General features: G+C 41.3%; 1 protein-coding gene across 1 annotated transcript in view; it reads right to left on the minus strand.

Moving 5' to 3' along the window:
• Positions 1 to 1533: 1533 nt before the first annotated feature.
• Positions 1534 to 14209, minus strand: part of LOC129081615 (zinc finger protein 530-like) — a 38755-nt gene continuing 26079 nt past the window's right edge. Inside the window, 3 exon segments of the mRNA XM_054587279.1 lie at positions 1534 to 3436; positions 3499 to 5421; positions 13273 to 13399. Coding sequence (XP_054443254.1) covers positions 3162 to 3436; positions 3499 to 5421; positions 13273 to 13399 — 2325 coding nt within the window. The 3' untranslated portion in view covers positions 1534 to 3161.

Here is a 14209-nt window from a genome sequence, read left to right on the forward strand (position 1 = left end):
CTAAAGCCTCAAAACCTCTGGCAGTAAAAACCTGTGAGGGTTGCAGCACGTGTAGAAACTCTCAGTCTCACAGGAAAGTCCACTGGAGAGGCCCACGGGGGTCCTAGAACGTATAGAAGCTCACCCACCTGGGAATCAGCACCTAAAGGGCACAATCCACTTGTGGGAAGTGAAGAACAGTGAGGCAAGAGCTAAGCAAGCTGGCAAGCGGCACTGTTCCCTCTCTGACCCCTCCACAACATACAGTGCCACAACCCAGTGAAGCAGGTTGCCCTGCACTGGTGAATACCTAAGGCTCCACCCCTTAAATCTTAACAGGTGTGCCCAGACAAAGAAATATGGCCCAAATGAAAGAACAGATTAAAACTCCAGGAATTCCAGCTAAGACGAAGGCATAGGTAGACACACTTTGCTTCCTCACACAACCAAAAGAACAACAAATTTAAGAACAAAAAACAACCAGAACTGCCAGAAAATCAAACTGTATGGAAGTCCAACAACCAAGGCGTTAAAAAAACATTCATCCAGACAGGTAGGGGTACAGATGGACAGCTAGGGTGGAGAGGAAACATGGCAAGGTGGTGGCTGGAGGACTGGGTGGGCAAGATAGCACCTGGCAGTCTCACATTTGCATGCGGATAAAACAGGAGAGACAGCAGGGGAGCAAGACAGACCGAAGAGCCCAGGGTTCCAGAGCAGGAAAAGAAAACCTCAAAACTTCTGGCTGTAAAAATCTGTGGAGGTTGTGGTGGTAGGAGTAACTCCCAGCCTCACAGGAGTGTCCGCTAAAGAGACCCAAAGGGACCTACAACATACACAAACACACCCACCTGGGATCAGCACCAGAAGAAACCAATTTGCTTCTGGGTAGCAAGGGAAGTCACTGAAAGCCAGCAGAGCTGAGCGAGTGGCATTGTTCCCTCTCTGACCCCTCCCCCACATACAGTGTCACAATGCAGAAAAATGAGTTGCTCTACCCCTTACAGTGTTATCAGGTACGCAAAGACAAAGAAATATGGCCCCAATGAAAGAACAGATCAAAACTCAAAAACAGAACTAAGTGACAAACAGATAGCCAACCTATCAGATGCACAGTTCAAAACACTGATAATCAGGATGCTCACAGAGATGGTTTGGTATGGTAGCAAAATAGAGGAAAAAGTGAAGGCCATGGAATGCGAAATAAAGAAAAATACACAGAGAACCAACAGTGGAGGGAAGGAAACCAGGACTCAAATCAATGACTGCGAGCAGAAGGAAGAAATATTCAACAAGAACAGCACAAAGAAAAAAGAATTCAAAAAAATGAGGAGAGGCTTAGGAACCTCCAGGACAACTTTAAACATTCCAACATCCGAATCATAGGGGTACCAGGAGAAAATAGCAAGAAATTGAGAACTTATTTGAAAAAATAATGGGAGAATTTCCCCAATCTGGCAAAGGAAATAGACTTCCAGGAAGTTCAGGAAGCTCAGAGAGTCCCAAAGAAGTTGGACCCAAGGAAGCACACACCAGGGCACGTCATAAGCACATCATCCAAAATTAAAGATAAGGAGAGAATCTTCAAAGCAGAAAGAGAAAAGGGGAGAGTTACCTACTACAAAGGAGTTCCCATAAGACTATCAGCTGATTTCTCAAAAGAAATCTTACAAGCAAGAAAGGGCTGGAAAGAAGTATTCAAAGTCATGAAAAGGAAGGGCCTACATCCAAGATTACTCTATCCAGCAAAGGTAGCATTTAGAATGTAAAGGCAAATAAAGTGGTTCTGAGATAAGGTAAAGCTAAAGGCATTCATCATCACCAAGTCCTTATTATATGAAATGTTAAAGGGACTTATTTAAGGAAAAGATCAGAACTATGAACAGTAAAATGACAACAAACTCAGCCATGGTTGGTGTGGCTAAATGAGTGGACTGAGCACTGGCCTGCAAACCAAAGGTTCGCTGGTTTGATTCCCAGTCAGGGCACACGTCTGGGTTTGCACCAGGCCCCCAGCAGGGGGCACAAGTTTTCTCTCCTTCTCTTTATCCGTCCCTTCTCCTCTGTCTAAAAATAAATAAAATCTTTGAAACAAAAACTAAGCTAAGAGCCAGGCACACAGCCCTGGACTGGTGTGGCTCAGTGGATTGAGTGCTGGCCTGGGAACCGAATGGTTGTCAGTTCCCTTCCCAGTCAGGGTACATGCTTGGGTTGCAGGCCAAGTCCTTGGTTTCGGGCATGTGAGAGGCAACTGCTTGTCTCCCACACAAGGGTGTTTCTCTCCCTCTCTGTTTCTTCCCCTTTCCCTCTCTCTAAAAATAAGTATCATCTTTTAAAAAACTAAGCAAACAACTACAACAGGTACAGAATTATAGATGGACAATAGAGTTGACATGGAGAGTTATCAGCAGGGAGGAGGGAGAGAATGGAGTCTGAAAAAGGTACAGGGGATAAAATGCATAATGGTTAGGTACAAACTAGACGGGGGGAGATTAATAATATAGGAAATGGAGAAACCAAAGAATTTATATGTACAACCCAGGGACATGAATGATGGGGCTGAGGGGAATGCTGGAGGCAGGAGGGGTGCAAGGTAGAGGGGGATGAAGGAGAGAAAAAAAAATGGGACAATTTTAATGACATAATAAAATATACTTAAACATAAAAATGATTCAAGATTTTATAGATTTGTATAGTCAACTTTTTGGAAAATAGATTTAGAAACTTTATATTCAACTCATGTTTGTATGTGCTCTGAGAGAGACTTTGCCTCAGTGACAGTAAATACAGTCAATTAAAACTCAGTGAAACCCCCTGGCTATGGTGACTCAGTCGACTGAGTGCCAGCCTGTGAACCGAAGGGTTGCCGGTTTGATTCCCAGTCAGGGTACATGCCTGGGTTGTGGGCCAGGTCCCTGGTGGGGCACATATGAAGGGCAATTAGATGATGTTTCTCTCCCCCTCTTCCCATCTCTCTACAAACAAATAAATAAAATCTTAAAAGATAAAAAAACAAAACCACCTCCCCTCACTGACACCAGCATCACTGATGGATTGGTCCAAATAGCAACATCCCTCAATTATACAATTTTTATTTTACTTTCTTTACCAGGGCATCAGTGGCCCTACATGAACATCTCAGAGGTGACAGAAATCCACATTTGTCTTTAATCATACTGATTTCAGAGAGAGTAACGGAGGACACTGCTGCTGCAAAAAGACTTCCCATATTCACAGCACACATAAGGCCTCTCTCCTGTGTGAACTCTCTGATGGTGATGAAAGCCAATGCTACTGGAAAAAGATTTTCCACATTTAATGCACTCATAAGGCCTTTCTCCAGTGTGAACTCTCTGATGATAACGGAGGCTAGTTGTACCGATAAAAGATTTTCCACATTCACTGCACTAGTAGGGCCTTTCTCCAGTGTGAATCCTCTTGACGGTAATGGAGATTACTGCTACTGTAAAAAGGTTTCCCACCATCACTGCACTCATAAGGCCTTTCTCCAGCATGGACTCTGATGATAATGGAGGCCAGTAGTACTGGTAAAATATTTCCAACATTCGCTGCATTCATAAGGCTTTTCTCCAGTGTGACCTCTCTGATGATAAAGGAGCTTAGTGCTCCTGGAAAAAGATTTCCCACATTCACTGCACTTATGAGGCCTTTCTCCTGTGTGAACTCTCTGATGATAACGGAAGCCAGTATTACGGGCAAAAGATTTCCCACATTCACTGCATTCATAAGGCCTTGCTCCAGTGTGAACTCTCTGATGATAACGGAAGCCAGTATTACGGGCAAAAGATTTCCCACATTCACTGCATTCATAAGGCCTTTCTCCAGCATAGACTCTCTGATGATAACGGAAGCCAGTATTACGGGCAAAAGATTTCCCACATTCACTACATTAATAAGGCCCCTCTCCAGTGTGACGTTTCTGATGGTAACGAAGGTAATCAATTCTGGTAAAAGATTTCCCACATTTACTGCACTCATAAGGCCTTTCTCCTGTGTGAACTCTCTGATGATGACGAAAGCCAACGCTGCTGGAAAATAATTTTCCACATTCACTGCACTCGTAAGGTTTTTCTCCACTGTGAACTCTCTGATGATAATGGAGATTACTGCTACTGTAAAAAGATTTCCCACATTCACTGCACTCATAAAGCCTTTCTCCAGCATGGACTCTCTGATGATACCGGAGGCCAGTATTACTGGTAAAAGATTTCCCACATTCACTGCACTCATAAGGCCTTTCTCCAGTGTGAACTCTCTGATGATAATGGAGGCTAGTGCTATTGGAGAAAGATTTCCCACATTCACTGCACTCATAAGGCCTTTCTCCAGTGTGAACTCTCTGATGAATACGGAGGCCAGTCGTACTGATAAAAGATTTCCCACATTCACTGCACTCGTAAGGCCTTTCTCCAGTGTGAATTCTCTGATGATAATGGAGATTACTGCTACTGTAAAAAGATTTCCCACATTCACTGCATTCATAAGGCCTTTCTCCAGCATGAGATCTCTGATGATAACGGAGGCCAGTAGTACTGGTAAAAGATTTCCAACATTCGCTGCACTCATAAGGCCTTTCTCCAGTGTGAACTCTCTGATGATAAAGGAGCTTAGTGCTACTGGAAAAAGATTTCCCACATTCACTGCACTCATAAGGCCTTTCTCCTGTGTGCACTCTCTGATGACAACGAAGAACGCTGATTCTGGTAAAAGATTTCCCACATTCGTTGCATTCATGAGACCTTTCACGTCTGTGAACACTCTGATGATAACAAAGTCCAGTGCTACTGGTAAACGTTTTCCCACATTCACTGCATGAGTAAGGCCTCTCCCCAGTGTGAATTCTGAGATGATAACGAAGGCCGGTGCTACTGGTAAAAGATTTCTTACATTCACTGCACTCATAACATCTCTCTCCAGGGTGACCTCTCTGATAATGGCTGAGGGCAGAATAACGTTTTCTTTTTCCAGTACTCACCCCAGATGTTGAGATTACAATTGGCCTGTCCCTGGTGTGTGTGGCCTGTTGTTGGAGATGTCCTGACCTTGCATTGATGTCCTGCCCAACCTCTACACAGGTTAAAATCTTCTGTGACACATCAAAATTGCTGTCCTTTGCAACTGACATCCTGTCCACAACTCTTATGAAAGGCTTCTCTCCCACACAGTGCTCCTGGTACTGGTGAGACTTTGTACTGAAATAAAATCGTTTTGCACAGGCCCCACACCTCAGCAGTTTAAGGCTATGTTGTGTTTCATGCTCCTGAATAAAGTGAAAAATGTCTCTCAAGACAGGCCCACAACTCTCACAAGGGTGCCGCTTCCTGGAACATAAAGCTAACCTGGGATTCTTCGTTTGTGACATTTTTGCAGAAAAATTCTGTTCAATTGGTGCTTCCTCATCCTCTGCTCCACAACAGCAACCTGAACAAAAGGAAACATTGGTGAAGAATATGTTGACTTCACAGGGAAGGAATATATTACTAATCAGAAATGGCCATCTGCAACAGCTACATGATTCTATGAAATGATTTTCAAGACAAGTGAATTAGACTCTGAAGAAATGGCTGTTACATGTTACTTGGGCTCAAAGGTCACTCAGTGATGGAGACCTCACCAAAGTAGAGACACGAGCATAAGATGGGACACCAACAAGAGAGACAAGGTCTACTAGTTGTTCCTCCACAGATGGCTTCCTGTACAAACTTTCCTGCTAGTGATGTGAGGCTGTGTAGAATAATTTGAATGAACTCAGACTCATTGACACCAAATGTAGAACAGCATATGATATTCAAGGTCAGTATAATGATACTTGCGCACTGCAAGGCCCTGCAGGCATGGAACAGGGTTGAAGTGAAGTAAAAAACAAAAACAAAAACAAAAAAACAACCCTGCAAGAGTAATGGTCAAGGTGCAAAATTTAGAAAGAGCAAGATGATCCATGGGCTGGGAATCTGAGTAGAATGTGATAACCTAGAACTGAGTAGTTGACAACGTGTCAGCAATAAACAAGCATAGGTTCAATTCGGTAAGGAACTGGCAATGGTATCAAAATAGTGCTGAACAAAATGGGTTCCTAGTTATAGCTTGAAGAACACACTGGCGTCAAACACTTTCCAACAGCCCTTCAGCAAGTTAAGAAAGCCCCTGGGTTCACCCTGCCATGGATAGCATCATGCTTTTCCTGGGATGCACAAGTGATTCTTAAATCCCAGTTGAGGCCCTACATGGAAGACAGATGATATAAACGTTAAGAGAAAAACAGAATACATATATGGCCAGCAATGTACAGGAATAAAGCACAAGAGAGATCAGGGAACAAAGATCTATATGAGTGAGGTCAGGAAGATGTCCAAGTAATAAGAAATATCAGATTTCCTCCTTCTTTCAGAACAATGAGACAGCTGTCCACAAACAGAATCAACCACGGGGAAGGGGCATAAGAATCCAATTATGACAAACAACTAATTAGCCCTGACCAGGTAGCTCAGTTGGTTAGAGCTTCATCCCGATACACCAAGGTTGCGGGTTCAATCCACAGTCATGGCATACACAAGAAGCCGCAAACGAATGCATAAATAACTGGAACAACAAATCAGTGTTTCCCTCTCTATCCACCCCCCCTCTCTCTAAAACCAACTGCAAAAAAAGAAAAAGAAAAAAGAAAAAGAAAAGCAGCAAAGCAAAAGAGGGAAAAACAGATAACAGCCTAGAAATGATTACTGGGAAGATGAGGGTACCAAACATATTTGAAAACTCCAATGCTCAAGAACAAGGGTCAGAGTGACTCTATCAACCACTGTGATTGCACTCAAGTTGACCTTAGTGGGCTGTTATGTGAAAAACACTGGAAATTTTTCTTTCCAAGAACCACAGAGGCCCTTAAAACATCTGTAAATTTCCCACATTTACATGTCCAAGGACCCGATGTGTTTCTCAGCATGAAAGCCAAAAGAATTTCCTTTGTCCACAACCTAGTGCAGAAGAAAAACAAAAATCAGTATGTCTTCAGCAGTATCTGCCACCAAAGTCTCCTAAACACTCGACTGTCTGTGTAAGGACACGCTGAGCCACTGTGCACCTTTTATTTTTTGCTTTTCTGACCTTGGTTCATGCAGTATCAAGGAGAATAGGCTTGTGGGCCTTGTCTCAAGCTTGAAACACAACACCCCACACAAACAGCATTCCTGAATCCACATGTAGATAAATCTATTTCTCTAGCCAGAATTGGTCCATAGGTTAAAAGGAGTAACTGCTTCATCAAATGAACAGACATCAATACAGGATGAAAAAAACATACTAAACACAAGGACACCACCATGAGAAGATAATTTTTCAATAACCGATACAAAACAAATGGACATCTATAAACAGCCTGATAAGAAATCCAAATTATTTAGTTTTAAAAATGTCTATGAGCTACATCAGAACATAAACAAAACCAACTTAAGGAAGAAACCAACACAGAAACACACAGACGATATCAGAGAGAAAAATGAAAAAATAATAAAACAGAAACACTGGAGTTAGTAAATTGCAATAACCAAAATAAAAAATGAAGAGTATCAAGAGCATACCTGAAGAATGTCATCTCTAAGAGGACATCTGAAAGCATCAATGTAGAAAGAAATAAAGAGGGAAATAAAATTTTTAAATTTAGCAGGGTGAATTAAGTAACACTGTCAAGATAACAGATATATGCATTATAGAAATCCCTGGAAACACTGGGTATCGTGGCGGTGGGCTGAGACAGAGAAAAGCGAAGGGAGGAAAGGAGAAAGATAGGGAGAACATTTATTTAAAGAAAATAGCAGAAGACTGACTTCCCAAATCAGAAAAAAAGCTGTGAATAATCAAGTGCACACATTTTCACCGGTCCCTCTACAGACTCAATGCAAACTGGATTTCAGCAAGAGACATTACAATGAAAATGTCTTAAGTCTTTCTTTTTCTTTAGATCAAGGTTATTTATTTTGTTTGTTTGTTTGTTTATTTTAAGAGATTAGGGAAGGGAGGGAGAAAGAGAGGGAGTGAAACATCAATGTGTGGTTGCCTCTCTTGTGCCCCCTACTGGGAACTTGGCTGGCAATTGAGGCATGTTCCCTAACCGGAACTGAACCAGCAACCCTTTGGTTTGCAGGTCCACACTCAATCCACTGAGCCACTCCAGCCAGGGAGAAAGCATCTTAAGTCAAAGGCAAAGACAGCTGTGAAAATTGAAAGAAAATAGAAACTGATCTCCCACAGAGGAAATGCGTGAGTAAAGGTATCAGTAAGTTCCTCTGAAAAACACTTGCAGACTAGGAGAAAATAAAATGATATATTCAAAACACTAAACGGAAACTATCAATATTTTATCCAGAAAATCTTTTTTGGGAATTAAATATCTTCCCAGACCAAAAAAAAAAGCTAAGGGAGTTCAATGCCACTCAACCTGACTTTTTAGAAATGCCCCAAGTAGTTCTTGAAGATGAAATAAAAGAATACGAAATAGAAACTCAAGTACATATGAAGCGTAAATATCACAAGTAGAGTCAAGCATGAAATCACATTCACAATACTGTAATATCGGGTTGGTGCAAAGTATCGTCCATAACTATTATAAAGGTTAAATATTAAATCTAGTAAAAATAACGAAGCTAACATTGCGTACCTTAATACATACACAATAATAAAAGATGTGAATTGTGATGTGAAAAACATGTTCAGGGGTGTGTGGTGTCGTCAAAGGGTAGAATATTTGGATGCAACTGAAAGTATTATCAGGATAAAATAGATTGTAAAGAGTATGAGTGGTTTTTATGTAAGTCTTTTGGAAATCACAGGCAAAAATGCATGTAACACACATACAAAAGAGAAATACATTCAAACAGCAATGTGAAACCATCACATCACACATGAAGACTGCAAGACTGGAAGGCAGAAAGTACAAGGCAAGGAAACCAGAAACCACCCTTGCTGGTGTGGCTCAGTGGATTGAGCATTGGCCTGTGAACCAAAGGGTTCTGGTTCAATTCCCATTGTAGGACACATGCCTGGGTTGCATGCTAGGTCCCCAGCAGGGGGTTTGCAAAATGCAACCACATGTTGATGTTTTTCTCCCCTTCTTTCCCTCTATAAAAATAAATAAAATCTTAAAAAACAAAACAAAACAAAAAAACCCAGAAACCAAATGAAGAAGTGACAATTATAATTCCTTAAAAAAAATTCTCCAATCAAATGACATAGAGGGCCTGAAAAGATAAGACAAAAAAGAACAGGCACAATACATGCTGCCTACAAGATACATTGAACCTCATATGTACACAAACAGGCTGAAAATAAAGAGATGCAAAAAAAATTATAGGAAACCCAAAGAGGGCAGGAGTAGCTTAAATTTTATCAGATGAAACAGACCACCGTAAAAACTGTCAAGAGACTATAAGTTCATGAATGATAAATTAGTCAATTCATCAATGGGATAACAACTTTAAGTATTATGCACTAAACAGAGCAACTAACTATATTAAGCAAATGCTATCCGATATGAAGGCAGAAAAAACCCCCAATATTTGTAAGGAACTTTAATACTGCCCCTCCAGAAGAGTAGATCATCCCATCCAAAAGCAATAAGGAATTACTGAAGATCAACTACATTTTAGAGCAGTAAGATAATAAATGTATACAGAACATTCCATCCAAAAGTTGCAGGTGATGCATTCTTATCATGTGCACATGAAGTATTTTCTAGGTAGATCATATTATTAGGTGAAAAATCAAGTTTCAAACTTTGACAAAAAAGTCACGTCAAGTATCTCATTTCATCACAATGTATGAAACTTAAAATCCATTTTAGTTTCTAGAAAGCTTGAAAATTCGCACATATGCTGAAATTAAACACCACAATCCTGAACAATCAGTGGGTAAAGAAAATCCCCCCAAAACAAGAGAATTGCCTTGCACCTCAGAAAATGATAAACACAAGAAAGCTAGTAAATATTCATAAGTAGTAGAAATAATATATATTAGAAAAAATACAATGAAAGAGACAAGACAGAAAAAGAAGGATCTAAGGGCTACTTTTTTGTAAGATACAGAAGTTGGCAAACCTTTACCTAGACTAAAACAAAAGAATCAAAAGTCTCAAATAAATTAAAGGACAATTAAGATAGACATTATACCTGACATTATGAACCACGAGGTCTCAGAAGAGACATTGGCAGACACCATGTTCCTACATAGAAAAAACTGTCAAAATCCCACTATGAGCTTCAGAAATTAGTAAAGAACTTCAGAGCTCTCCAAGTAACTGAGTTGGAAAGAGCACAGTCCCAATGTGACAAGATGGTGGGTTCAAGTCCCCATCAGGGAACATGTAGGGGGCAGCGAATAAATGTGTACGTGGGTGGAACTGCAGATTAATGTTTCTCTGCATTCTCATTCACATTCCCTTCCTCTCTCTAGAATCATTATGTAAAAAACTTAATTAATTATGAGAAAAGTTACAGGGTACAAATACCAACATACAAACCTCAGTTCCATTTTTATACAGTAATAATAAATTCTTTGATAAAAAAAGGAAGAGTCACGTTCAGGTGGCCCAGTCAGTTGGAAGAGTGTGCCTTACACCAAAAGGTTATGGGTCTGAATCTAGTTCAGGGTACACAAGTATGTTGCAGTCTGGGCACATATATGAGGGAACTGATCTATGTTTCTCTCTCATATCCATGACTCTCCATCTCTCCCCTTTTCTCCCTCTGTCTCTAAAATCAACATACATATCCTCAGGTCAGAATTTAAAAGTAAATAAAAAAAAAGAAGATGGTAGTCCATATTACAAGAGCATCAAAAACAATAAAATACCAGGGATAATTCAACCAAAAAAGGTAAAAATCTATACACTGAACCTGGCAGGACAGTGATAAATGAAGTAAAGGACTGGAAGACAGTCGGTGTTCTTAGATATAAAATTTAATATCATTAATATCATTAAAATCACCATATTACACAAACCAATCTACAAATTAAATGCAATTTTGATAATTCCAATGGTATTTTACACAGAAATAAAAAAGAATCCTGAAATGTATAAAGCCTTAAAGACTTCAAACAGCAAAAGCAATCCTGAGCAGCAAGGACAAATTTTGTTGTCATTACACTCCCTGACTTCACTTTATAACAAAGCCAAAGCAACAGTGTGTTATTAAAATGAACAAAGAAACACACATCAATAGAACATAACAGAGAACACAGAAGTAAACACAGGCACCAATAGTCAACCAATCTTTGACAAATACCTGAAGTCATGCAAGAAAACAAACAATGTTTCCTTAACTAATGGTGCTGGGAACAACTGACATTCACATGTAAAACAAAACTGGAAAGCAGTGATTAAAAGTAGCTCAAACTGCATGAAAAAATTAAGTATCAGCCCTAAAACTTTGAACAACTTCAAGGTAACACAGAGAAGAACCTTTAGAGCAGGGGTGTTCAACCTGCGGCCTGCAGCCCCATGCGGCCCAGGATGGCTATGAAGGTGAGCCAACATAAAAATAATAAATTTACTTAAAACATTGAGATTTTTTTGTAATTAGGTGTCGTGAAGTCACATAAAATAAACATACGTATACTCTTCTTCCAGTGTGGCCCAGGGACACCAAAGGTTGCACACCCCTACTTCAGCGATTTGGTTGTTTTATCATCTATATAATTATTTTTAAAAAGAGTTTATTTATTTTTTCTTTCTGAGAAAGAGAAAGACAAGGAAACAAAGAGGGAGAAAAACATTAATGTGCAACACAAACTTCGATCTTAATGTCTCTCGCACACCCCAATGTGGGGACCCTGCCAGCAACCCAGACGTGTTCCCCAACCAGGAATCCAAGTGCCCACATTTCAGTTTGTAGGATGACACTCAACCCACTGAGGCACAACAGTCAGGACTGAAGACGGGTTTTTGAAATAATCTTCCAAATGTGACAACAACACAATGCAAAACAGCATATATTAACAGCCCAAATTACAACAAATGAAAAAGCTTCTTCACAGAAGAGCATTTAACAAAATAAAATGAAAAGGCAGCCCTGACAGTGTGGGTGAGTTGATAGGGACTCATCCTGCAAACCTACATTTGGCCTGTTGGGTTCAAGATCAGGGCATATGACTGGGTTGGGAGTTCAGTCCCCAGTAGTGGTTGAAGAGAAAGGCAAAGTTCAATGTTACTCTCTCACACTGATGGTCAGCTCCCTCTATTTCTCCCTTCTTTCCAAAAATAGAAATCAATAAATCTATTTAAAAAATCTATTAAAATCTATTAAAAAAGAGAAAGAAAAGGAAACCTCAGGATGGGAGAAATTACTTGAAAAACACATAAAAAAAGGCTTAGAAATATTTGAGTTTTGTTCAGAAAATGTTACATTAATCATTTTGATTTCTGAATAAATAATAAAGTTATGTCTATACAATACTGTAGGATATTGACAAAGCAATACATAATCTAAAAAAAAAATTCTCTACAAAACTTATTTAAAATTACTTTATCACTATACACGGGTAAACAGCATCTGAGCCTGCTGAAAAACTAGTAACACTAGACATGCTTAATCCAGTGTTCCCCAAAAAAGTGAAATGGGGGGAAAAAAAGGAAAGAGGAAAAGCATTATCTGTGAAGCCAATTGAAAAAGCCACGTACTACCGGAGAAGGCATATATAAAATACCAAGGGACTCAAAACTCATAAGCCAAGAAAATTGCACAACAATTTTCCAAATAAAAAAGTACAAATGTCCCTGGCTGGTATGGCTCAGCAGACTGAGTGCCATCTGTGAAACAAAGGGTCACCGGTCCAATTCCCAGACTAAGGCACATGCCTGTGTTGTGGGCCAGGTCCCCACTGGGGGACGTGTGAGAGGCAAAAGCACATTGATGTTTCTCACCCTTTCTCTCTCCTTTCCCCTCTCTAAAAATAAATCAATAAAGTCTTTTTTTTTAAATGTACAAAAACAAAGTATGTACAGATGACCAGCAGGAATAGAGAAAAAGCTTTCTCCCTAATCAAGGTGGTATTCATTAGGCTCCCTGAAATATTACAAACCACTTACAGTATCAGTTTTGGTACTTCAGGGGGAGAAAAGGGCAGTGCAAACAAGCCGGCCCTACCACGGAAAGCAACTACTCAGAAAACTGGAAAATCAAGCAGTGCTTACAGTCCACGTGTGAGGAGAGGGCAACCCCTAGAGAACAGGAGGCATGGGAAATGCAATGCAAAGTCCAAGTAACTGGTGAGAGTGAGTCTTACCCAGCGAGGATATAAGTTCAAAGTTCTCCAGCATCACATCCAGGTACAGGCGTCTCTGACTGTCATCGAGGAGGCACCATTCTTCCCTGGAGAAGTACAGGGCAATGTCCGCAAAGGACACACCAACCTGCCAGAATTGAGACAAATGAAGCCAGAGCCGTCTATCTCAGAACCACAATACTGCTTCTTACAAATCCTGCCCACGCTCCATTTCCTCCAGGGATCCCCACTTCACTGTGGACACCAGGCCCTAAGCGAGTGCTGGCTGCTCTCTCCTCACGGTCCCATCAGTGTTACCACGTTCGGCAACAGCAGCAAGGATGCGCCACGCGGGGGAGAGCAGGTCAATGCCATCTAAGCCCTGGGCCGTGACTGTCGGGTCCCATTCTCCCCGACAAGCAAGCCCACTGAGTCTCCCAGATCAGGCCTCCATGACACAGCCAGACACGGGCACGAACTTTACACTGAAGTCCCCGCAACAGGTTCGCACTTAACTCTGGTTATGCACACAACTGTAGAACGCCGGCCTCCTCTCCATCTTCAGGCCCCAGGTTCCCTCCCTCAGCTCGGCCACCTTCCTGCTCCATAGCACAGCTCTCTCGCTCTCGCGCGCTCTCTCTCTCGCTCGCTCTCTCTCTCTCTCTCTCTCTCTCTCTCTCTCTCTCTCTCTCTCTCTCTCTCTCTCTCCTCACCCGAAACCAGGCGCACGGCTTCCAGGGAGTGCCTGACAGGTTCCAGCCGGACCCGTAACAAGCCCAGCTTTCTCCTCGATCCCACGGCCGGATAAAGTCCCCAAGGGAGCTCTAAAGCCCTCCCTGCCTGCCTTCTGATCTTGGCTTCGGAAGTCACCACCCCGATCAGAGCGGGACTTTCAGATACGAATAACCCCCGTCCACTCTACACGGTACTTGCCGCGCCCTCAGACACCACAACACTC

The sequence above is a fragment of the Pteronotus mesoamericanus genome, unplaced genomic scaffold, assembly GCF_021234165.1.
Source record: "Pteronotus mesoamericanus isolate MK-2021 breed Mesoamerican mustached bat unplaced genomic scaffold, CSHL_Meso_final scaffold_1135, whole genome shotgun sequence".
In the NCBI taxonomy this organism is placed as follows: Eukaryota; Metazoa; Chordata; class Mammalia; order Chiroptera; family Mormoopidae; genus Pteronotus; species Pteronotus mesoamericanus.